We start from the raw sequence: 24849 nt of genomic DNA, 5'->3' as shown, positions 1-24849 counted from the left end.
GTGTGACGTGGTGTCGCCCTGTCTCCAGCGTCTTGAGGGTGGGCAGGACGAGGAGGGGACTGTGGCTCGATTCTCCCCATCTCCCCGCTGCTTAGATGTGTGGGAAGGCTTCAAGGCCAGGCTTACCCAATTCCAAAGCCCACCCTCCCTCTTCCTGCGAGCCCAGGCCTTATTGAGTAGGCAGGGTACCATGGAAGGTTGTGGAATATTCTTCCTCGGAAGGCCTTCTCTGGATGTAAAGAAACAACAGGTTTCCTTTAGCCTGGAAGAGCTGGAAGGTTCACGTGGAGGCAAGAGATTGGACTCGAAACAACTACCCTTCTCTTCAAAGCTTCCATATAGAGATGAAGAAAGGAGAGTTAGCTACCGCCAAGCAGAGAGCATGCACTGTCCGATGGGCGTGGTCAGGCTGGCGCAGCAGGGCACAGGGCACATGGCAGGCGTCCAGCCCCACTGTCCAGCCCACAGTCCGGCCATAGGAAGGTGAGGTGGACAGTCCTGGGTCAGGCCACTGCGGATGGGGAGGCTAGGCACGGACCAGAGCTACTTCTCAAGGCACCCGAGGTGGCCAGAAAAGGACCAAACCATCCGAGGGCATTCTGCCTTTAATTATTTCTCTCCAAAAGCAAACATATCGTTTTGCTTACTGGGTTTGGAAATTTTGCTGAAAAAAGGTACCTGCCTGGCCGCCCATCGAGCCAAGCCTTGGAAATAGAGAGGGAGCCCAGGAAATTAGAGAGTCCACACAGTCTCTCCTTCAAATAGGGTCAGTGGTCACTCATTTCTAATCATTTTATTGTTAAAACCTCTGTAAGTACTTCCCTAGAAATGAAGTCAGGGTATTTCAGCCATTTAATCAAGTCCAGTGGGTGAATCCTGACCCAAGTGAGACAAGTGAGGCAACCTGCCCACTCCCAGGCCAGCCCTTCCTTTCCCAAGAAGGCCAGCATATTCTCTCTGAGATGCTTCTACCCAGGGGTAACCTCCTACCCTCTTCCCATTTCCAACTCTTTCAAAACCACTGCTTTCCTCCAGATAATCTTCAGACTGTCTGTAAGGCCTTTAGTGACAGAACTCCCAACAGACCTAAAAACTTGGCTCACTAGTGTAGAATTTCTTGTTTCAGCATATAATGAGACTGGAGAATTTTTAGGTAGATTCCCAAAAAATCCAAACAATGTTCCTGTGAAAGCTCATGAAAAAATAAAAGAGAGGTCACTTTTAGCACAGAGGCTGCGGGACATGGTTCCCTGGTGGTGGTCACAGTGGGAGTTTCCCTGCCAGCTCACTACTCTGATGGGTGCTCCCACACCTTTGTCCAAGGTGATGACCGGGTGGATGGGAAGCTTACTCCTTCCCAGGCTCCAGTTCAGAGCTCAGTAACCTACCTGCCTGCTTCTCATGGGAAAAGCAAAAACTGCCTGAAAGAGTAAAGCTTTTCATATACGTGCCTATTAAATTTGAAATAGTAGCTGCTTGTTTTAAAATAATTTCTTAGCAAGAGGGAAATCTTTTCTTCCTTGTGCTACAGGTTATAAGAACAGCAGTTTCAGGGCAGGGCCCTCCCCTGATCTGACCATCAAGAGTTCTGGGTAGTACTCTAATGCTATGGATTTCCTTGGGAGAAAATGTAATCTTACCAGTACGGCAACAACATGGGTCAGTCACTGCTACAATGTTTTCTTATCTGGGAGCGCACTCACCAAGGACAATGTTACCACATTCTGTCCTGTGTTAGTTGTAGAAAGTAAGACCTCCCTGTGCTTTACCAGAAGGGGCTGTGAGACCACCTCTGGTTGGTTAGTGTTGGTTGCCTGAGATCATAGCAACGCAAGGAGCCCAATTATCAGACTGAAACCGTTTGAGAGTGAATTTCGGTCAGGAAGGCGAGCTCTGATGCCAATTACCATGGGGAATCCGGACCTGGTCTCCAAAACAACTTTCAGCTCACAGTACTCCCCACACCACACTCTGTACACGTAGCCAAACGCCACCCGCGGACTCTTCCTGCTCAGGTCTGTGGAGAGGCTGAGACACCTACAGCCTTCTCTTTGCCGTTTGTCTAGACAGGCAAGGCTGCACTGGGTAGGTAGAAGGCTCTTTATGCATCTGACGAGCACACAAATCCTCTGAATTTCTCACCTAGAGCTATTCATGGGCCGTAATGAAGAAAGTTAACAGCCCACAACTACATTTCTTTTAGGCCCAGGGGCTGCGAGGGCCTGAGCTGGTTTTCCTGGCTGCACTAGCTCCCTGATACAGAGCCTTGTGCCTGCAAGAAGCCAAAAAGGCGCTTGCTAAATGGGAATCAAAATTCTGTTATATAACAGCAAATTTAACAGCTGCTACTGCTTAAGGGTTCATTAAGTGCTACCCTAAATTCAGGGTACTTCACATACTTTCATTGTTTTCCTGTCAGAAATCTTAAAACCCATTTTATGGGTGAGGAAATTGAGATGCAGGAGGTTCAATCACTTGCTCCCAGCCTCACAGCCAGCAGTGGCAGGGTCTGGATTCCAATCCACTGCTGTCTAACTGCTCCTCACCCTCCCATGCTGTTTCCCAGTGTCTTGGAGTCAGGACCACCCTGAAGCCTTTCTTTCGAAAGCTGTGTCCTCACCTGCTCTGAAGAGGGCCCCCGCGGCGTAGTGCATGGCCAGGGCGTGGACGAGCTGCCTGGCCGTGGTGAAGATGGGGCCTCTTTCAAACACTGAGAAGGAGAGCGGAGTGTGGTCGGAGGCAATGTACAGCTTGAGGGACGCGTGGATGCTGACGAGGAGGTTCACGGGCTGTATCACCAGCTTCCGCAGCTTCACGGGATGCACCAAGGCCCTGGCGTGCTGCCTCACCTGCACGGGCAGCACCTGTCTGCCACCTGCGAGGGCCGTGGGCTGAGCGCCTGGGCTGCTGCTGGGCAGGTAGGTCTCAAACAGGGTTTTGATGTAGTAGACAAACGTGTCTTCCACATATAACCGGGCAGGTTTCAATTCAAAACTGAACTCGTTCACATCGAACAGGACATCCTTGCCCTCGGTTAAGGTGAGGCAGAGTTTGATAAAGCAGTTTTTCTTGTATTCTTCCAAATCTTCACTGGATACGAGGAGACTCTGCATCTTGGAGCACTGAGGAGATTCTGTTTTCTCCCCCTGGCAGACCAAGACAGCGAAGTGGAAATTGGACTTGTTGTACAGCTGGTTGTCCAGCTGCAGGTCCCCGCAGCAGACCTCCATAGAGTAGACGTGAAAGGGGGCGGCGGCCATCTCTTCTCCAGGGAGGTGACCAGCCACGGGGGCCATCTGGAGGAAAACGTGGTCCAGTGTGAGTCTCAGAAGCTCAGATGATGCTCTGTGGTGGGTGACGTCATCAAACACCGCCAGGCTTAGCTGAGTGATGAACATTTTAAATGTCACAATTTTCTCCAGAGCTCTGAAGGAGAAAGGGAAGAGAACATGAGCATCTTTCCTCCACTTTTCTTTTCTTCTCCTCCCTCCTTTCCTTCCTTAATGTCTTAGTAGATTTTCAATGACGGAGCCTTCTTAGATTCCTCCTGATGTCCCATCAGATTCTCATAAGAAACAAATTAAGAACTCAACTTTCAGTACATCGTGTCTGGACAGAGCCGGGCACACTCCAGCAGCACCAGGAGATGTTCCCAAAGGGACTATTACAAGTTCTTGTCATGTTGCTCTATCGTGTTTCCCTTATCAACACCAGATTTTTATTCCTAAATCCTTTGAGTTCTTTGTGCACTAATTCTGTTGTGATCATCATGAGGCGAAAGGTCGTAATAAAATAACCAAGATGCCTTATATTGGAAAAGTAAGGGCAAGCGAGAGAAAACTTCCCATGAACTGCACCCCCAGCCCAGTCCAGCGACCAGCGCCTCAGGCTGCGTGCTCTGCTCTCCCTGCCATGTTCAGAGCTGAGCGGCCCGTGCTCCATCTCCACGAACCCCTCTATCCGGAGCTAAACCACCGTGCTCTCACCCTCTTCAAAGCCATCGCTCCAGCAATTCACTCCCTCCTACACCATTTCGTCTCCCTTACCAGCAGCTTATAAACGTGCTATTATTTCTCTTATCTTAAAAATCCCTCTCGTTAACTATCTCCTCCTCTAGCTACCACTCATTTTCCCGATCCCCTTCACATAAACACCCCAAAGCACATACACCTTATCTCCTGTTCCTCACTTTCCAATTTCTCTCAGCCTTGCCCCAGGCAGGCTCTGTCCCGCCTTCTCTACAAGAACAACTCCCATCAGGGATCCGAAGGGACTTCCTTGTTGCTAAATTGAACAATGGGCTTGAAGTCTGTGACTCACACACCCTACCTACCCTGGCGTCTGAGCCGATAACTCCCTCCTTCTGGAAATACTTTCTTTGCCCGTCTGCTCTTAGCTCTTGTATGTCTAGTCACTCGTCACCTACGGGACACCCTCCTCTTAAAAGTAAGGTGCCCAAGCTTCAGCCCTTGGTCCTCTTCTCTCCCCATCTCCACTTACCCCCCTTGGCGGTCTTCATCCGGGCCCATGGTTTGGCATCTATACGCTGATGACTTCCACAGTCACACATTCCGAACTCCCTGTGAGCTCGGATCTTGCATTTCTAACTGCCTATCCACACAGGAGTCACTTACAGGTCTCAGACATATCAGGTGGTCATGTGTGTAGTTACACTCGTGATCTCACCCCCAAACCCACATAATAGTTGTTCTCATCTTAGTCTATGATGACTACATCCTACCCGTTGCTCAGACCAAAACTTTTAGAGTTCCTGATGCCTCTATTTTCAACCCATATCCAAATGCATCAGGGAAAATTCCATTGGTTTCTTCTTAAACTGCATCGCGAATCTATTTCTTACCACTTTCCCTGATAGTGTGAGCCTAAGCCATCAGCACCTCTAGTGTGAATAACTGTAATAGTCACCTAACAGTCTCCTTGCTTCCTCCTTTACTTCTCTATAGTTTACTTCAAAAGCATAGGGAACTATATTCAATATTCTGTGACAAACCATAAGGGAAAACAATGTGAAAAAGAATATATGTGAAATATATATATATATATAAACTATACTTCAATAAAATTGAAAGAAAAGGAGTCATGGTCTTCTAAAAATTTATGTCAAATCAAGTAACTTCTCCGTTCAAACAGATCCAATGACTTCCCGTTTCACTCAGAAGAAAACGAAGCTCTGCACAGCGTGTCCCCCCTTCCAGCCATTCCCTGCCTGACCCTGGGCCCTGGCTCCTTCCAGTTCACCCACTGCACTTGGCCCGCACCGGCCTGTTCCCCGCTCGTCCAGCACGCCAGGTGCACTGCTTCCGACTTCTGAACTGGCTGCGCCCTTTGTCTGGAGAATTCTCCCCATATAATGATATTACTAACCCCCTGGCTGCTTTAAGTCTTTGCTTAAATGTCAACTCCTCAGTGAGGCTTACCTATACCAGTGTTTCCACTTCCCAGAATTTTCCATTTGTTTTTTAACCCTTATTTAATTTTTGGAAGGAGGGACTATCTTCATATTATTCCTACTGAATTATATGAATTCTTTTAAATTAAGGATATTAACTCTGGTTCATATTTATAAAACCTGATGGCAACATTCAGGTCGAAGAGGGGGAAATGTGGCTCTGAGAGGCGACTTTACTTTTGCTGTAGCTCTAATTGCTAAGTCTAATTACTGATTACTAGGTAGTCATGTGGATAGAGAGGCATTAATCTGTATTTCATGCTAACAATAATGCATATTTCTAAGATGCATGTTTCAGTCTGTAAATCAGTTTGTTAAACTTACCAGAGAAGAACTGGAAGGCATACCATGGAAGATGATATATTGCTGCTTCTTATGGGTGTAATTAAATGCTAATAACCATATCCTCTGGATTACAGAATAATTAACCAAAAGCTTTATACACACACACATACATATATATATAACAAAAAATGGTGAACAGTAGGTTTCTAACTTTATAATGTGACACTTACCCTGCTGCTATTTGGATACTAGTTAAGCCTACCTGTTGGTATTAGTTAAAACAGGTCCAGCTTTTCCTTCTGGGGCCACGGTGATGAAGACTGTGCCACACTGATGGATGGTGTCCACATACACACAGCCAAAGCCAGTCAGGAATACAACCTGTGAAAAGAATAGTCAAAATCAGGTTGGAAAGCAATACAAAACACTATTGAAAAGGCTTCAAATGTCTTCAGTTCTGATTCAACACCACAAACATTTGCTGGTTATATTTCTTTATATCCATGTGTACAGGCTATTCAGCTGACTTGAAAAAAAATCAAATCCAGACTTTTCAATATCCAGCTATAAGGTTCATAGGAAAAAAATGATGGATGACAGGGCATGAGTGTCTTCATTCTCTGCTTCTCTGGAATTGGCAAATAACTCTGCATGGGTTGGAGACTAGCCATGGACCAGCTTTATGTGCGCATATGAATCTCTGTGGGGAAAAAAATCCCTGAATTGAAATGCGATGTGCAAAAACCTTTCAGGCTTTTGAGTTTTGACTTAGCTACCATAATGATGCCCTTCTGTGCTGGGCACACAAAAACATACCTGAAAACCCACCAACAAGACACGCTATAATCTCCTCAAGGTCCCTTACATAAGTTGGAACAAGAATGTCACTTCATTTGCTTGGAGTAAAAATTGATTTTTATTCCATGAGGAGGTGGACTTAGACCTAAAAAAAAAGTTCTATCTCAGAAGTCAGGTGCCAGGCTAGCAGAACAGATGTCCTTTCAGCATCAAATACCGACGTTGCTTAAAATGGATAAATATTTGAAAACAGAACTATTTGAAAAACAACTCCAAGAACATCGTGTTCACAGCCAGCATTACCTGAGGGTAAGGGCAAGAACCTCCTCGTGTTTGGGAACGTTGATGCTGATGATGTGTATTATCAATTCAGTCCACGCCTGGGCCCTTTTTATTATTAGAACAGCAAATAAAAAGAAGACTGGAAATTCCTGGATGAAGGAACAAAACTAGGTGTCTGCTTGGCATGGGATGAATGTGTTCTAATTTTGACCAAATGAAGAGGTACCCGAAAGAATGTACACAGAACCACAGGAGTCTGTGATTCTCACCCTTGGATGTGACTTCAAGGTCACTGGGCTTATTTCTTATACTATGGCTCCTCCTTCAGAAATCCTGACCATCTTCAGTATTCAGGGCATCTGGAGGTCATCTCTGTCTCCTCCCTGTTTTCATCTCCTGCTCCGCCGACTTCTGCACTAGCCTTCTTTCTCATTCTACCGCCACTGCTCTAGCTCAGGCCCTTGTCTGCCCCTCAGCACCATCTGTGCAGAGAAAGCACTGTCCCTCTATGCAAATCCTTTCCAAATTCTGTGTCTCTGCATATACAGGATGCTGTTGCTCAGTCACTAAATTGAATCCGACACTCTTTGTGACCCCATGGACTGTAGCAAGCCAGGCTCCTCTGTTCTACACTATCTCCTGGAGTTTACTCAGATTCATGTCCATTGAGTCAGTGATTCTATCTCACCATCTCCTCCTCTGCAGCCCTCTTCTCCTTCTGCCTTCAATCTTTCCCAGCATTAGGGTCTTTTCCAGTGAGTCAGCTTTTCGCATCAGATGACCAAAGTATTTAGCATCAGTCCTTCCAATGAACACCCAGGGCTGATCTCCTTTAGGATGGACTGGTTGGATCTCCTTGCAGTCCAAGGGACTCTCAAGAGTCTTCTCCAGCACCACAGTTTGAAAGCATCAATTCTTTGGCTCTCAGCCTTCTTTATGGGCCAACTCTCACATCCATATATGACTACTAGAAACACCATAGCTTTGAAAAGCTATACTGGAAAAACTATCGTCAGCAAAGTGATATCTCTACTTTTAAAACACTGTCTATGTTTGTCATAGCTCCTTCCAAGGAGCAAGTGTCTTTTAATTTCATGGCTGCAGTTGTTCACTGTCCGCAGTGATTTTGGAGACCAAGAAAATAAAATCTGTCACTGCTTCCGCATTTCCTCTTTCCATTTGGCATGAAGTAATGGGACCATCTGCAGTGTGGGAGACCCAGGTTTGATCCCTGGGTTGGGAAGATCCCCTGGAGAAGAGAATGGCTACCCACTCCAGTATTCTTGCCTGGAGAATTCCATGGACAGAGGAGCCTGGCGAACTATAGTCCAAAGAGTCAGATATGACTGAGCAACTAACACTTTCACTTTTCACAGTGGGACTGGATGCCATGATCTTAGTTTTTAATGTTGAGTTTCAAGCTAGCTTTTTCACCCTCCTCTTTCACCCTCATCAGGGACACCCTACTCAAGGAAGATATTCTCTATTTTTTCTGTTCTTTTCCTCAGATTGATACCTATAGCTACATTCCAAAAGCACATTAACTATACTTCTGTTTCATCACTAATCTTATTGTTTCTATTACTGTCACCGGTTTTTATCATAGGCTCAATCACTAGATTGTCAACTTTTTGAGGGCAGGAGTGGAGTCAGTTTGTATTCTCTATGGACATGTTTCCCAAATGGATCATTTTGCAAAAACATCTGTTTCAAAAGACTGTATCCTGAATTTGCCCTTTCTGTTCCAAGATAAGAACTGAACTTGACTATGATAAAATGTGGAAGGCAGCCAACCTAAAAAATGGCTCAGCTCGCGAATCTAAAACAAAACAGATATTCTTTGAGAGCCAGTCATGTTTATAAAAGCTATTATTTTATATGATATGCAGAGTAAGTCAATTTCTTTGTTACTAGGTTTACAGACATGGGATTATTCATTTGACACAAGCCTTTTAAACGTCTTAATGCTCCCATCTCCATTCCTTCCTCTCAAGGACTGTCCTAACATCAGAGAGTACCTTAGGGTTTTAGCAGAGAGTGTTAAAAACCAGAACTACCACCGCTCAAAGGAGGGAAGGAGGGGACCAGAAGAGGAAAATACTTATTGTTCTGCTCATTCTCAAAGCAGTCTGCAGGCCTTATGAAATGAGGATTCGTTTACTTCCTAAGATAGTAAAGATAAAGAAGCTGAGGGTTTCCATTAACTTCCCAGGAGACTGTGAAAGCAAGCAAATTAACCTAAACCTTTAAGTTATTTCTTCTGGCCAAAACCTTGGACTTGGGAGAAAAATTCTGCTGGGTATCCCTTTTAGTCATCACTAGAATGGAAGGAAAGCAGACTTTAATTCTTGGAGCCTACTCTTGCCTCCTTTCACATGGAGAGAAACCACTCGCAACATCAAGCATTTGGTACAAGGTGAGCTCTAAGGACTACAGAGTTAGGAACTTCAGTGCCAGAAGAATTAGGCACCTACACCCAGGTCCCCTAGAAATTAAAACAAATCCTTGTCTTGGTCTGGTGGTTTGATCATTTAATCATCAATTAAATCAATGATCGGATATTTAAGATGAACCCACAAAGAGCTCCTCACTGCAGCAGGCACTGGGAAGATAAAATCACACCCCCGGGTTGCTCCCAGCTTGGTTGGGGAAAAAGCCAAGTACACAGATAATGAAATAAGAGCTAAAAGTTCCAGGATAGCAGTATATATTTCTCCATCTTAGAGCATTGCCCACCATGGTCTCTGTAAGTTCATGAGGGCAACACTTTTGTGTCCATTTTCTTCAGTATTTACCGGTACTCAGTAAAGATCTGAATGGGTATCAGCTCAAGGTGGCTCTCATGGTAAAGACTTCTAGTGTTCACCCACACCCAGCCGCCCTCTCCTTCCAGGTGCAGAGCAGGCTTATGCCCGTTAGCCTGTTGCAGTGAGACCAGGCAGTGAGACCAGCTTTGGCCAACGAGCTAAAGGCAGTGTTGACAGGTGTTAGTTTCGAGCCAAGGGGTAAAAGGGCCAGCCTTTTCCCTTTGCTGCAGAGACTGAACAAAAGCTTTATGTTCCACATCAGTGGTGGGCCATATGCAATTGGATGCCTGTTTTTTGGTAACCTTTATTTTGTATTGGGGCACAGCCGATTAACAAGGTTGTGACAGTTTCAGGTGGACAGCAAAGGGGCTCAGCCATACATATGCATGTATCCAATCTCCCTCAAACTCCCCTCCCACCTAGGCTGCCACATGACATTGAGCAGAATTACCTGTGTATACAGTAGGTCCTTGTTGGTTATCCATTTTAAATGTAACAGTATGTACATGCCTGTTCTTTTAAATACAGTTTTATTGGAACTTGTTTACACATTGACTCTGTCTAACAACAGAGTTGAAAACTTGTGAGAGAGACTATATGGCTTTCAAAGCCTAAAATATTTACTATTTAGACCTCAAAGAAAAAGTCTGTTGATTCCTGTTGCAGGTGGTGGTTATGGTAGATTATTCTCCATCAGGGAACTGCACATCCCAAGGTCTATGCCTTTGTTTAATCCCTTCCTATACAGATATGAAGCTTGGCTTTGTGACTTTCTTCAGATAATGGGATGTCTGCAAGCATGAGGCAAGAAGTGTGAAAAAAAGCTTGCTTTTGGGGATTTTCCCCCTTGCCAACCATGTGAGGATGCCTGGCTTAGCTTCCTATGGAGGAAAGACCACGTGGTAAGAGAGCTACCCAGGCTTCCTGGATGAACCCCTCCCCTGCCAACCCTCCACCCAAATGCAGCTGCATGGGCTCATCTTGCAAAAACACCACCCAACCAAACCCTCCAGATCGCTGCTGTTTCAAGCCTCTATGCTTTGGGCTGGCTGTTACAATGGGGCAGACAGAAGATAATGAAGCCTCTGTCAACCTGGGTCCCTGACTGACCATGAGGACAAAGCCCCTGATGACAAACACTGGGATACAGCATGAGCAAAAAGTCAATGCTAGGACTATGATAGACAGCATAGTGTAACCTAAACTAATGGAGGGAGATATCAGTAATTCAAGTAGGGTTCCAGCAAAAACCTAAAATAGGAGTCAGCTTAATGGTGTGTGCATGCTCAGTCACTTTAGTCGTGTCTGACTCTTTGCAACTCTAGGGACTGTAGCCCACCAGGCTCCTCTGCCCATGGAATTCTCCAGGCAAGAATACTGGAGTTGGTTGCCATGCCCTCTTCCAGGGGATCTTCTTGACCCAGGGATCGAACCTGAGCTGCCTGCATCTCCTGCATTGCAGGTGGATTCTTTACTGCTGAGCCACCAGGGAATTCCAGCTTAATGGTAGCAGTAGAAATTGATATTGAAAGCTACAAAAGTGGGAATTTATGTTGTGAGCGGCAAGACACTTAGTGAAACTGTTGTCTAAGATTACTTGGGAGGCAGATTATAAACCTAAAAGATTTGTAGCTCTAGAAGATGAGGTTTGAAAACAAAACATTAGCAGTGTGTGTTAGCTGCTACTGACTGCACCTGGCAATGTACTATGAAGAAGAGATGAGCTCAGGAAAGAACTGGCCAGTTTGCAAAGAGAAATTAAAGAGAATAAAGAGATTGAAGAAATTCAAAGCTTAGCAAAGGCAGTAATGCTTTTAAACCCCAAATAGTAAGAGATAAAATTTAATGTTTGAACATGAAGGCAGATTAATACTTAGACTTAGGGCTATGCATAGGCATCAGAACTCACTGTTGAAACTTTTTAATTGTTGAAGTTACTCAGAAAAAATTTTAGATAGACTGTTTACCATTGCCACAGAAGCTCCCTTAAATCCAGAGAGAGGTAAGGAAGCAAAATAGTACAGAAATATGTCACTAAAAGGACCAAGGATGTGGTTATTAGCACATGGGATTCTCTGGAATCAAACAGATGAGAAGTCCACTGAGTTTCTGAGAAATTACTACTGCCTAATAAACTCACGAACCTAGACTAAAAGGCCTGTGATTGATTATTTGAGACTTGATACAACTTCAGATGTGGCCAAGGAGGGTCTCTGAGTGTGGACCCAGGGATGAGAAGGATGCTGGTAAAAGAGCTCTCCCATTACCAGAGACACAACTTAGAGATTATTTCTTGCTTCCAAGATTAAAACCCCCAAAACACGTGCTTAAAACAATTTCAGAACTGTTATGGGTGAGAGCATGTGTATGTGTCTCATTCTCCCTCTTTGCAATGTGGAGGAGTTCTTACTATTTTCTGTCCTACAATTTGGCAGGGCGAGGGGAGCCAGTGAGCTTACAGGTCTCCAGATGAAAAGGAGCCATATACACAGTAAGAGAGCATCACTGAGAATACTGGATTTCCACTGGGGTGTGGAGACTGGTTAGCAACCTGGGGAGGAGAGTTATTCTGCGCAGACGTCAGAGGTGGGGTTCAGTTCACTTCAGTCGCTCAGTCGTGTCTGACTCTGCGACCCCATGGACTGCAGCACACCAGGCCTCCCTGTCCATCACCAGCTCTTGGAGTTTATTCAAACTCATGTCCATAGAGTCGGTGATGCCATCCAACCATCTCATCCTCTGTCATCCCCTTCTCCTCTTGCCTTCCATTTTCCCCAGCATCAGGGTCTTTTCCATCGTGAGTCAGGTCTTCCCATCAGGTGGCCAAAGTATTGGAGTTTCAGCTTCAGCATCAGTCCTTCCAATGAATATCAGGACTGATTTCCTTTAGGATGGAGGTGGGGTAGCGGTGGAGGATAAATGATTGATGGCAAAGAGGATTTTTTTTATTTAGTTATTATTGCAGAAGAAGCTAGTGAGTCCTATTCAGTGCTGTCATTTAGTTATTTTTCACTTTCCTCACCTCACATTGGTAGTGTGGGGGTGTGCGTGGAAGGTTATAGGCAACAAATGATTAGCGAATTGCTGCTTGAACCATAAAACATTTGCAGAATGGTCTGTGTTCTGTCACTCGTGTCTCTGTCAGCGTACCTAGATCAGTACGACTTTCTCTTACATGGTGTGGGTGTAAGAAAACCACTGAGGCCTAAGTCTCCCGCCCACTTAGTACATCATCTTTTCCTACAATTACAAATAAGGAACAGTGTAATATAACCTGTGCTTTTTATATATTCAGTTACTTTTATAAATATTATTAAATTTATTTACTGTATTTATTGCTACTAGAGATCAGTGGAGAAATAACTCCAGAAAGGATGAAAAGACGGAGCCAAAGCAAAAACAACACCCAGTTGTGGATGTGACTGGAGATGGAAGCAAGGTCCGATACTATAAAGAGCAATATTGCATAGGAACCTGGAATGTTAGGTCCATGAATCAAGGCAAATTGGAAGTGGTCAAACAGGAGATGGCAAGAGTGAATGTCGACATTTTAGGAATCGGCAAACTAAAATCAGGAATCGGCAAACTAAAATTTAGGACTGGAATGGGTGAATTTAACTCAGATGACCATTGTATCTATATCTGACTATATTTATATCCAACTAAACATTTTAATTTTTACTTAACTTTACTGAGTAATTAGGTTATAAGGTGACACCTGGGAAAGATTGAGGGCAGGAGAAGGGGACAACAGAGGATGAGATGGTTGGATGGCATCACCGACTCAATGGACATGGGTCTGGGTAGACTCTGGCAGTTGGTGATGGACAGGGAGGTCTGGCGTGCTGCAGTCCATGGGGTTGCAAAGTGTCGGACACGACTGAGTGACCGAACTGAACTGATTCTTGGAAGTCTGTCTCTTGTCCTTTCTCTCCCATTCTTTCTCTCTTCTTTTCTCCTGACAGGCTATGTGCAATAAACCAGGGATAGTCAAGGGGGAGTGCCATGGCATCCCAGCACTTCAGTTCAGTTAAATAACAGGCATTCCTGTTATTAAAAGTCCTTTACCCACCCCCTCCTCCAATTTGTACTAATTCCCTCTGTCAGTAGGCTCCAGTCCCCATCATGGTTCATTTGCTGGACTTCATCCCTCTTCAACCCTCTCTTTCACCTGATTCATTTTGCCCCCACCTCACATGTTCACCTCTTTCTGGATGGTCAACTCTGTCTCAGCTTGACTGACCACCGGGCACCCAGGTGAAAACATTATTTCTGGATGTGTCAGCGAGGGTGTTTCCAGAGACTGGTTGGCACTTGACTCGGTGGCCTCTGCAGACTGCCTTCCCGAGTATGAGGGGCATCGTCCAGTCCACTGAGGGTCTGAACAGAGCCAACGGCGGAGGGAGAAGGAGCTTGCCCCACCCTTCCTGCCTTAGTGCTAGAGCTGGGACATTTCACATCATCTTCTCCTGCCCTCCAACTGGAACCTACACCATGGTTCTCTTGGGTCTCTGGCTCATCTATGGCAGATTAGGGGACGTCTTAGCACGAACTGATCTGAAGATGGGATAAATTAGGCATTGTATTTGTTCTGCCTATCTTTGGCAAAAATTTGTAAGACATTTCACCCTCTATTTTGGGAAGAAATAAATATAAAATTTACTAATTTTATAAAATTAAACTTAAACTAAAATTAATTAAAGGCTTTCCTTATAGCTTAGTTGGTAAAGAATCTGCCTGTAATGCAAGAGACCCAGGTTCGATTCCTGGGTCGGGAAGATCCCCTGGAGAAGGAAATGGCAACCCCCTCCAGTATTCCTGCCTGAAGAATCCCATGGACAGAGCAGCCTAGCGGGCTGCAGTCCACGGGGTCGCAAGAGTTGGACACAACTTAGCAACTAAACCACCACCACCCAGATAAAATAGTTTGTAAAAGAGTATCATAAGAAGGAAAACCCTGGAATAGAAGAATTCAAGACTTGAAAGGGAGGAAGAAATTTCCATACGTGCTATGGGATTGAACGCTAACCTGCAGAGGGAATAAGGAAGTGAGATGTGGTCTACTTGGTTGCAGGTAGTGATTTGTCTTTAGCAGCCAAGTGGCCTGGAGAGACTTTTCTGGCTGGACTCTGTTTTACTCACCACTGTGGTGGCAGTTGTGGAGACAGGTTTGAGGGTAGAAAGCCTGACAATGGAGAGACTCTTTATGGGGCTGTTGCTAAAATCTGACCGAGGGATGATGAATAAAAGATTTGAAGTAGACCCTGGTCACAAAAAGAAGGGGAAGATACAGAGACACTTCTTAGGAATTTCTGCTAGAACTTATGGGGGAAGAGAGGGATAGGAAAGTACTGGGATGCTGCAGGAAAAAACAGGCTTGGAAGCCAGACAGTCCTGGGATGGAATCCCAGGCCCACATGCTCTGTGCAAGTTAACCTCTCTGAGTTTCAAGTACCATCTACCGGTGCAGACTAATGACAGTATTTGTTTAGAATGCTTGACCCAAAGTAGGCATTCAATATGAGTTCATATCAATGTTACTGAAGGTTTTAACACTGAAAAAAATGGAGGTGATATTAATTAAAGCAGAGACTCTAGGAGAAGCTGGTTTGAGGGAACAGAAAATGAGCACTCTGGTTTCAGATGATGACGGTGGTTTGAAGTGTCTGTAGGTCTTTTGGGCAGAGATGTCTGGTGGGTAGCTAAAAACACAGAGTTGGAGCTTGGGAGGGATGAGGTGGCCAGAGAAGATATTTGGGAGTGACTGGATGATGGGAGCTAAAGCTTGGAGACGAATTAGCTCTCTGCCAGAGGAAAAGAAGGGGGAAGAATTTCCAAGATAATCAAGGTAGGAAAGACTGGAGGAAGAGAAGAAGAAAATAACAGATATTTTGGGTGTAAGTCTAGTCCAAAAAGGTCTGTCTAGTCAAAGCTATGATTTTTCCAGTAGTCATGTGTGGATGTGAGTTGGAGTATAAAGAAAGCTGAGCGCTGAAGAATTGATGCTTTTGAATTGTGGTGTTGGAGAAGACTCTAGAGAGTCCCTTGGACTGCAAGGAGATCCAACCAGTCAATCTTATAGGAAATCAGTCCTGACTGTCCATTGGAAGGACTCATGCTGAAGCTGAAGCTCCAATACTTTGGCCACCTGATGTGAAGAACCGACTCATTGGAAAAGACCCTGATGCTGGGAAAGATTGAAAGGGGGAGGAGAAAGGGATGACAGAGGATGAGATCGTTGGATGGCATCACCAATGCGATGGACATGAGTTTGAGTAAACTCCAGGAGTTGGTGATGGACAGGGAGGCCTGGCGTGCTGCAGTCCATGAGGTTGCAAAGAGTTGGACACGACTGAGCAACTGAACTGACTGATTGAAGTCTTCCTTCTGTATGTTGTTGTTATCGTTCAGTTGCTAAGTTGTGTCCAACTTTTTGTGACCCCATCGGCTGCCAGCACACCAGGCCTCCTCGTCCCTCACTATCTCCCAGAGTTTGCCCAAGTTCATGTCCACTGAGTCAGTAATGCTATCCAACCATCTCATCCTCTGTTGCCCTCCTCTCTTTAGCTTTCAATCTTTCTCAGCATCAGGGTCTTTTCCAATGGGTCGGCACTTCACATCAGATGGTCAAAGTATTGGAGCTTCGGCTTCAGCATCAGTCCTTCCAATGAGTATTCAGGGTTGATTTCCTTTAAGATTGACTGGCTTGATTTCTTTCTGTATTACTAAAAAATACTTTAAAGAAATCCCTTCTCCCGAGTATCTTTGGAAGAAATGGTGACTCAATTAGAACAAACTGTAAACACATAGAAGACTCTTGACCAGGATACCTGGCAGATGTCAGAAGTGGATGCCAATCTGCTGATATCTCTTCTGGCCCTGATAATGCAGGGGGGATGGGGAAGGTGACGGAAGTAAGCAAGAAGCCAAAACATCTGCCCCACACATTTTATAAGTCAGATAGTCCTTGCATCGACAACTACTTCTCTATGTAAAAAGTTGGAGCTGGAGGCTAATGAAGTCTCTGAAGATGACCACATGCTCTTTGAGCATTAGTGCTCAGGGTTACCCCCTGTCTGATTGGCACCAAATGGACTGATCAACATTTGAGTCCTGGCTCATCAGGGTATTTACCAAAGTGTCTCATGATATTCTTGTAAGCAAGATAAGAAATATCTTATACAGTATAGTTTAAAAGTGCTTTTATAGATGCATTTTCTTATTGAAGAAATATGGGCTAGATGACAGTACAGTTTGGAGTGTTACTGGCTGACTGAACCCACGCATTAGGGAAGTGTCTCTTGATTCACCACAGCATGTAGACCTTGGACTTGTCCCGTTCAACATATTTATTAATGACTTGGATGAACACATAGAATGCAGGTTCACCACATCTATAGATGACCTAAAGCTACTAGGGATACTTAATAGGGTGGATGACAGCATCATAATTTTTTAAAAGTGATTTCAACAAGTGGACTAGGCCAATAGCAACAAGATTTAATTTATTGGGGATAAATGTAAAGTCCTGTCACTGGGTTCAAAAAGTCAACTGTATAGCAAGTCATATGATAAAGACCTGGAGGATGTGGTTGACCACGAGTTCAATAATAACAAACAGTCTGAACTCATTAATAAAAAGCTAACTCAATCTTCTACTTTATTAATGGAAGCATAGGGAGGTAATAGCTGGTTAGACCACATTTGGAATAGTATGTGTAATTCTGGCTGCCAGATTTTTAAAAAGGAACATAACACACTAGTGTGTTCAGACCAGGGTAACTGTGGTGATGGGTCTGGAAATCACATTTACTGAAGGAATGATTCAAGGAACCAGAAATGTTTGGCCTGGATGAGGGAACAGTTAGAGAAGATGCTGAAGCTGCCTTCAAATAATTGTAGTGTTGCTGTATTAAAGGGGAAGTAAATACTCTGTGATGCCTCAGGGGGTTAAACAAGGGTGGGTGAATGGATGCTACAGAGGGACAGAGTGTAGCTTGATACAAGCCATGACTTTCTCATAATCACTGCTGGAATAAGCCATGACTATGAAATCTACCCTGAATATTCATTGGAAGGACTGATGCTGAAGCTGAAGCTCACTTTGGTTACCTGATGCAAAGAGCTGACTCATTGGAAAAGACCCTGATGCTGGGAAAGACTGAAGGCAGGAGAAGGGGACAACAGAGGATGAGATGGTTGGATGGTCAGTGGACATGAATTTGAGCAAACTCCAAGAGATGGTGAAGGACAGAGAAGCCGGGTGGGCTGCAGTCCACGGGGTCACAAAGAGTCAGACATGACTAAGTGACTGACCAACAACGTCAGTCTGAAAACTCATAGTTTTCTAGGGTGGGATGCCACAGAAGGGACTCTTGCTCTAGGTAAAAGCGGGAATTAGAAAACCTCTTCTCGCCTGTGCTTTTACTGACTTTCAGGTGGCAATGTTTGTAGCCAGGGCTGGACGGACTCCAAAGGACAGACAGTGACCCTAGCTTGGTAGAGCAAAAATGACTAGGCCACATGTGAGCAGACCCAGGTTCCAGCCTGATGCTGCTTAATTATAAACCACCTAGAGGATTACTCTTTAAGCCTGAATCCTCTCATCAGTAACATAAACATCAAAATTACTGCCCCGACTACCTTAGAGCTTTTGCAGTGATCAAAGGCTCTATCTTAGGACTTACTACACTTGACTGCATTCATTTAGTTACCTAGGTGCCTTGAACATGGGAATTAAACATATTCAGGGCACAGGGTTTGGCCCTGGATAGGTCCTCAGTAAGAGTTTGCTGGATAAATGGATGGAAGACTAAAGACTGGAGGGGAAAGCACTTTGTAAAGGTCCAGAGTTTATCAGAGAAGAAAACGGCGATGATGCTGGCCCCACTAAACACTTCTGTTAAGACTCAAAGATCATGAGAATTTACTGGATCTTTGTAGAATTCACCTGTAAAGGGATAATTTTAACCAGTCTTTTGGGGTTTAAACTGCTGTTCTTTGGCTCAGAAATTGCTTTTCATAAACAAGTCAATCACTTCCTGTGGTTCTTAAAAACCCAAATCCTTGTTGGAGCTACAGGATCCTGCCAGGTTGGGCCTTGAACCGCCTCACTAGCCTCCTCCCTCGCCCCCTTTCCTCCTCTGGCCACACTGGCATTTAGGTTGCTGGAAGTGATCCCTCTGAGCTCCCTCTCTTGAGCACCAAAACTTTGAACCTGCTCTGTCTGCTGAGAAAGTCTCCCATTCTCTTGTCTCCTTATTGCCTGTTCCTCTTTAAGGCTAAGATGTCAGGGCTCATACGCAGGGACACAGCCTCTCAAACTATTAATCATTCGCTGTATCACAGCACACCTGTACAAGCCTCTCCTTCAAAACCGTGATCCGAGTTCATAACAGCATAACAACCTGGGATTGCTTATCATCTACATCCTCCACAGGAAATCTCCTTGAGAGAAAGGGCCATGTTCTATTTTTGTTAACTGTATTTTATGTAGTCCCAACTCCAGGTTATAATATAATGAGTGGCACATATTAGAAACTCAGTATTTGTTGATTGAACGATGGAAGCATACTTTCCTGTATTTATATTAGTTAAATGGTAAATACTGTGTTTTCCGTATACCTTTTCTGTCTTGAATTTTTCTAAAGAACGTTGCCTAGCTTTGACAAAAATAAGGTTTTGGACTGTCAGCAATTGAAAGCCTGTACACTATGACAGGATTATAAAGTATTTTCCTCACAGGATCAAAATTATGACTTAAAATGATCAACGTAGTGGCTGAGACAGTAAAGAATCTGACTGCAATGCAGGAGACCCAGGTTCGATCCCTGGGTCAAGAAGATCCCCTGGAGAAGGGAATGGCTACTCATTCCAGTATGCTTGCTTAAAGAAGTCCATGGATAGAGGAGCCTGGCGGGCTACAGTCCATGGGATCACAAAAGAGTTGGTGAGTAACTGACACTTTACTAAAAGATCTTCCTCCCCTGTTACGGATAAGAGCCCCAGTCGTTACTGCAAGGCCTCTGTCCCCACCCAGGTGTGAGCCAAGGACACAGCCCCAGAAAACCCACACCCATCAGAATTCTTAGGTCTTCTCAGTAACTCTTGATCCAAAGAACGCGTCTTTGTGTAACTATAAAGTTATTCTCTGCACATTTCCTCTCATATTCCACCTCAAAATTATACAACATGACGTGGTCTTATTTACAAAACTGGGGAGGCACCGAGGGGCATCTCTGTGATGGACAAAAGCTAGAGGAGTCTTCTTCCCTGGGGCATAATGGAGACTTTTTGGTGCTTTAATTCTGCTTTTGTTAGGTCAGCTTTGAAATCTACATCATGAGCCTGACACCCAGGGCTGAGACAAGGCTCCTGGAAGACAAGCTTCCTCCTACAGAAGGGCTGCTTCCTTTCATCAGAGGACACGGCTCCCCCCCTCCCCCCGCAAAGTGATTTATACCCCCTGGTGTGTTCCTGGGGAGATGTCAGCAAGGGTCTGAAACGAATCTTCCTCCAGAATAGGAAGTGAGCCCCGGTCTGCGGGACATATGGCTCACAGCTCCTCCAAGATTAATGGGAACACGAGACTCTGCCGGGTCCTCGGACCGGGGGTGATACGGGTGTTGGAAAGAGTACCTCCTCTCAGCTTTGAAGTATCCCTGACTACAAAGGTTTGAGGAAATTTAGAGTGAACGGGAACTCCCAAAATAAGGTTTGGCAGGCAGATTGCCTATTGTAAAGCATTCCCTAGACATACATAAGCAAGGCTTCAGACACCTTCGCACGGATGCAGGGCAGTTCAGGGGCCTTCGAGAAGCTGGTGGTGCTTATTCTATAAAGGACAGAGACTGGGAACGTCTCCAGAGGTCGTGCTACTCTTGCAGATTTTCCCTGTTCATCACATGAGTGCTGCGGGGTGGACATCACACCCCTGCGCAGTTTGGGACACCACAAGTGCAGGTCTGCCAGGTGAGTGGGGCCCCTCCTGCACCTGTCCACGGCCATGTCCTTCACTGTTGCCACAGCTATGCTCTGCCCGGGCCCCCACCCCTTCCCCCCTTCTCTCAGCAGATATTTCACTCTACATTCCCTGATAAACTTAGGGCCACTGGGTATCACTTCACTCCATTTCCCACCCCCAGCCCTCCAGAGATGCCTACCTACCCCTGTGCCCATCCCCACCTCTTCTCTCCCATCAGAGAGGAGGGCGTGGCCCTCCTGTCCAAGGAGAATTATACTCTCTGTGCTTTGCGCTTGTCTCTCTGGTGATTCCTCATGCGTGTTTTCACATCTCCTCCGCTGACTCCTCTCCTGCAGCATATAAAGGGCTTCCTCTCCAGGGATCTCATTGGCTTCTTGAAAAAAAAACACTTCTCCCCTGTCCTTGTACTCCCTCTGGACTTGTAACTTCCAATGTGATCTTGCCTGCCCTGTGCCCACCATCTTGCATCCTGCAAACTCTCTCTCTCTCAGGGGCTTTCCCGTTTCCGCCTCACCCAGCCCCTCCTCCTGCCACTCTCCAGCTCCTTCTCAGTCTGCTGCTGCATCACGCTCACAAGTCAGAGTTTCCCAAAGTCAGGCCTGGCACCCTCTTCTCCTCCTTTACAAGACCTCTCTTGGTAGCCTCATCTTCTCTTTCATTCATTTATTCGTTTGATATGTCTTCAGATTTCACTGTGTTGGCAGGCATTCTGCCATAGGCTGTGCATGAATAAGGAAGGGGTCTGACTGCCAGGAATCTTGACTTGGTAGGAAATCATTTGCAGAAGTGAATGCAATTAAATGTTAAAAATGTTATATGAGTATGCAGAGGGTCCTGGGATGGGTAAGGGCTTCACAGGGGTGTAGGGAGAGAACCTCTTGAGAGATGAGAAAAATGTGCCAGCAGGACTGGGGAAGTGGGGGAGTTAAGGAGCTCCAGGTAAGGAAGTAGCATTCAGAGCATAGCAGTTCAGAGCACATGCCATGGAGTCAGGCAGGTCTGGATAAAATCCTTGTCCCTTTCCTTGTAACATGTGGGAATTAGACCATGTTTATTTGGAGATTTCAAGTTTTCACTTCTGTAACATGGAAATGAGAGTCCCTATCTTGTCTGCCTGTTGCACAGGTTAGAGAAGAATGAATATAAAGTGCTTAGCACAATGCCTGGCATATAGTAAGTGCTTATTAAATGATAGCCATTATTATTACCGTAAACACATTTTTAATTTTAATATGTGTTTTGTTACCATTACAATAGGACCTATTTCATAAGCTAGTTGTGAAGATCAAATGAACTAATAGATGTGAAGGGACTTCTAAAAAGTACAGCACAGTATTATTCAGCCATAAAAAGGAATGATGTTCTGACACATGCTACAACATGGGTGAACCTTGAAGATATCATGCTAAGGGAAACAGGCCAGACACAAAAGGACGAGTGTTGTACGCTTCTCCTTATGAGATGCCTACAGTAGGTAGATTTAGAAAGCACAGAAGAGGTTACCATGGGCTGGGGAGAGGGGAGATTGAGGAGTTATGGGTTTATAGTATCTGTTCAGGATGATGAAACATTTCTGGAAATGGATGGGGGTTATGGTTTTACAACACTGTGAATGTATTTAATGCCACTGGATTGTACTGAAAAATGGTAAATTTTAAGTAGAGCAGAAAGGGAATGCTAGGTCCCTGTGCCATTTTCAACAAAAATATTACCACTAACATCTAGAATAAGACAGGGACAAATCAGGACATCTGATCTGTTCAGGGTTTTAAAACTGTACTTATATTTGCAAAGTTTCATGTACTGCTAGGAATAATATGTATATTCTAAAATTGGTAAATTTTCAAAAAGAAGTAATGAATCCAGGGTTGACATTATGATTGTCCTAAAACCTGGGACAGCTGGATTACCTTTTCCATGAAGAAGATTAACACTTCTGTTTTATTTTTGACCTGGGTTTAGACCCAAGATGGGCTTGTTTTACCAAGTGTTCCCTTTTCATAAATAGTTGTATAGTATACTTTGGGGATGCACTTCCCAGGCGGTGCTAGTGGGAAAGAACCTGCCTGCCAGTGCAGGAGGCGTAAGAGATGCAGGTTAGATTCTTGGGTTGGGAAGATCCCCTGGAGGAGGGCATGGCAACCCATTCCAGTATTCTTGCCTGGAGAATCCCATGGACAGAGGAGCCTGGCGGGCTATATTCCATGTGGCCACAAAGAGGTCAGACACGATTAAAGCGACTGAGCAGCAGCAGCATACTTTGGAGATACATACTTGTGTTTGAGAATTTACAGCCCAATGAGGGTGTAAAAGTAGATACACCTGTGCCCTCACACAGAGACAAGACAGTCAGCGTTTAGAAGCAGACAATCACCAAAACCTTAGAAAAGGGACCTTTTCTTCAGGCTTTGGCAGGAACGTGTGGGTCGCTGACCTGTGTCCCCTGATTGTTGATGTCGATGGCGTCGCTCCACTCGGTTGTCATTTCCTCCAGCAATTCCACTCTCAAAAGGAGGCTAGGAAGGAGGTCTCTGGTCTTGCACTCTGGATAACTGGAAATCTGATGATATAGCTCATGATGAATAGAGCACTCAGGAGGAATTTTTCTGCAATAAACCTCAAACTTTGGAATATCTAAAATTAAAAAAAAAAAGCATATTCAGACTTACGCCTTGAAGACAAAGACTTGGGGATATTAAATGTAATGTGGCAAGAGAAACTTCTCAAATAAGTTCACTCTTACTTAAGGATAACAGGCAAATACTAAGTCAAAAACCTCCAGAAAGAATATAGGTTTTATATTATTTAAATTCAATACTATAACATATACCTTTAGTATTTTCCTTTATAAGTATTGTCACTGGACATCTGTTGTGGAAAATTATTTGAGGACTAGGGTCTTCTGAGAGGGTTAAATAAGTCACTCCAAGGTGTTCTTGATATGTAAGTGCTATTGCCCTAGAATAGAATCAGATCAAATGACAGAAACAGCTTAGAAAAAAATGCATGCTTTTTCTCCTGGTACATATTTATTTAGATTTGCAATGTTCAGAACCTCTATAATACCCTCCCTCTTATACATCAGAGAAAATGTTTTCCAGGCAATGGAGGCCATCCACTCCTCTATTACTTGCCAGACACTGACAGGTTTACTAATTTTTTTTCTGACAGCAGTAACATTTATCATAAAATATTCAAAAAATGTGTAAACTACTGTATAGCACAGGGAACTCTGCTCAATGTTCCATAACAACCTAAAAGGGAAAAGAATTTGAAAAAGAATAGCTACATGTGTATGTATAGCTGAATCACTTTGCTATATACCTGAAACTAACACAACACTGTTAATCAACTATACTCCAATACAAAAACAATTAAAAGCATAAAATTAAATTTAAAAAAATAAAATAAAAAACCCATAACTTGTAGCACTCAGAGAGAATCACAGATATCCTTACGCTAGCTTTTCCTTCTGTTCTTTTTTCCTCTATGTACATGTGCCTTAATCTCTAGAGATGGGGTGCCTTCCTCCTCAAAAGTGCTTGGTAAGTTTTGGTAAAGGAGGAGCTGATGTGCTTCTAGAAGGATGACTGGAAAATCTGTGTACTTGCCATTTTTAATTCTAAAGGTAGGCAGGTTCAGTATGTTTGCTGTCAATTTTCACAAATCACAGCACTTTATAGGATCTCCATTTTGGCTACCAAGAGCAAAGCTGTATTTTCTATTTGGCCTCAGAGAAACTGCTGTGTGGGCATAGGCTGCTCTCTACAATGGACAGAGAAAAGGCTCCAATGTAGACTGAGACTATCAAAAAATATTTCATATCAAATCAGGAAAAAAAAATTTCTCTGAAGTTTAAGTTACATGGACTGGTTGTTCAAATTAATCAAAGAAATCAGATTATTTGCCAAATGTGGCCCTCAGTTTACACTGATTATAAGCGGTCAGTAACACACTAAAGAGTTTCCCATTCACTATCTATTCTGTTAGCCAGTGTGAGTTTGCCAAAGATTGCATTTGTCTGAAATGCCAAGGTGAACTGTTGATTAGTATTTGGGAAAATCACATTAATAACACCATCATATGTGCACTGTAGGACTGAGGGGAGGAGCGAGGGAAGGAGATGAAACATTTCTAGAGTATAGTCTTCGGATCTTCTCCCTGCCTAATTCTGGAAAAGCCAGGCAAGCTGACCACAGAGAATGTCTTATTGATAACCAAGA

The 24849-nt window shown here is 44.4% G+C and overlaps 1 protein-coding gene across 9 annotated transcripts in view; it reads right to left on the bottom strand.

Annotated features, from left to right (window-relative positions):
• VPS13B (vacuolar protein sorting 13 homolog B) overlaps positions 1–24849 on the bottom strand; it is a 752042-nt gene that overhangs the window by 18766 nt on the left and 708427 nt on the right. For all 9 annotated transcript variants that reach the window (XM_081503358.1, XM_081503363.1, XM_081503357.1 and 6 more), the window contains 4 exons: positions 23457–23584; positions 23061–23260; positions 6018–6136; positions 2621–3426 (listed from right to left, as the gene is read on the bottom strand). In XM_081503358.1, coding sequence (XP_081359484.1) covers positions 2621–3426; positions 6018–6136; positions 23061–23260; positions 23457–23584 — 1253 coding nt within the window. The remainder of the gene's footprint in view (positions 1–2620; positions 3427–6017; positions 6137–23060; positions 23261–23456; positions 23585–24849) is intronic.

The sequence above is a fragment of the Giraffa tippelskirchi genome, chromosome 6 (genome assembly GCF_054371585.1).
Source record: "Giraffa tippelskirchi isolate mGirTip1 chromosome 6, T2T-mGirTip1v1.2.pri, whole genome shotgun sequence".
NCBI lineage: Eukaryota > Metazoa > Chordata > Mammalia > Artiodactyla > Giraffidae > Giraffa > Giraffa tippelskirchi.
This window is presented reverse-complemented; position numbering and strand designations above follow the sequence as displayed.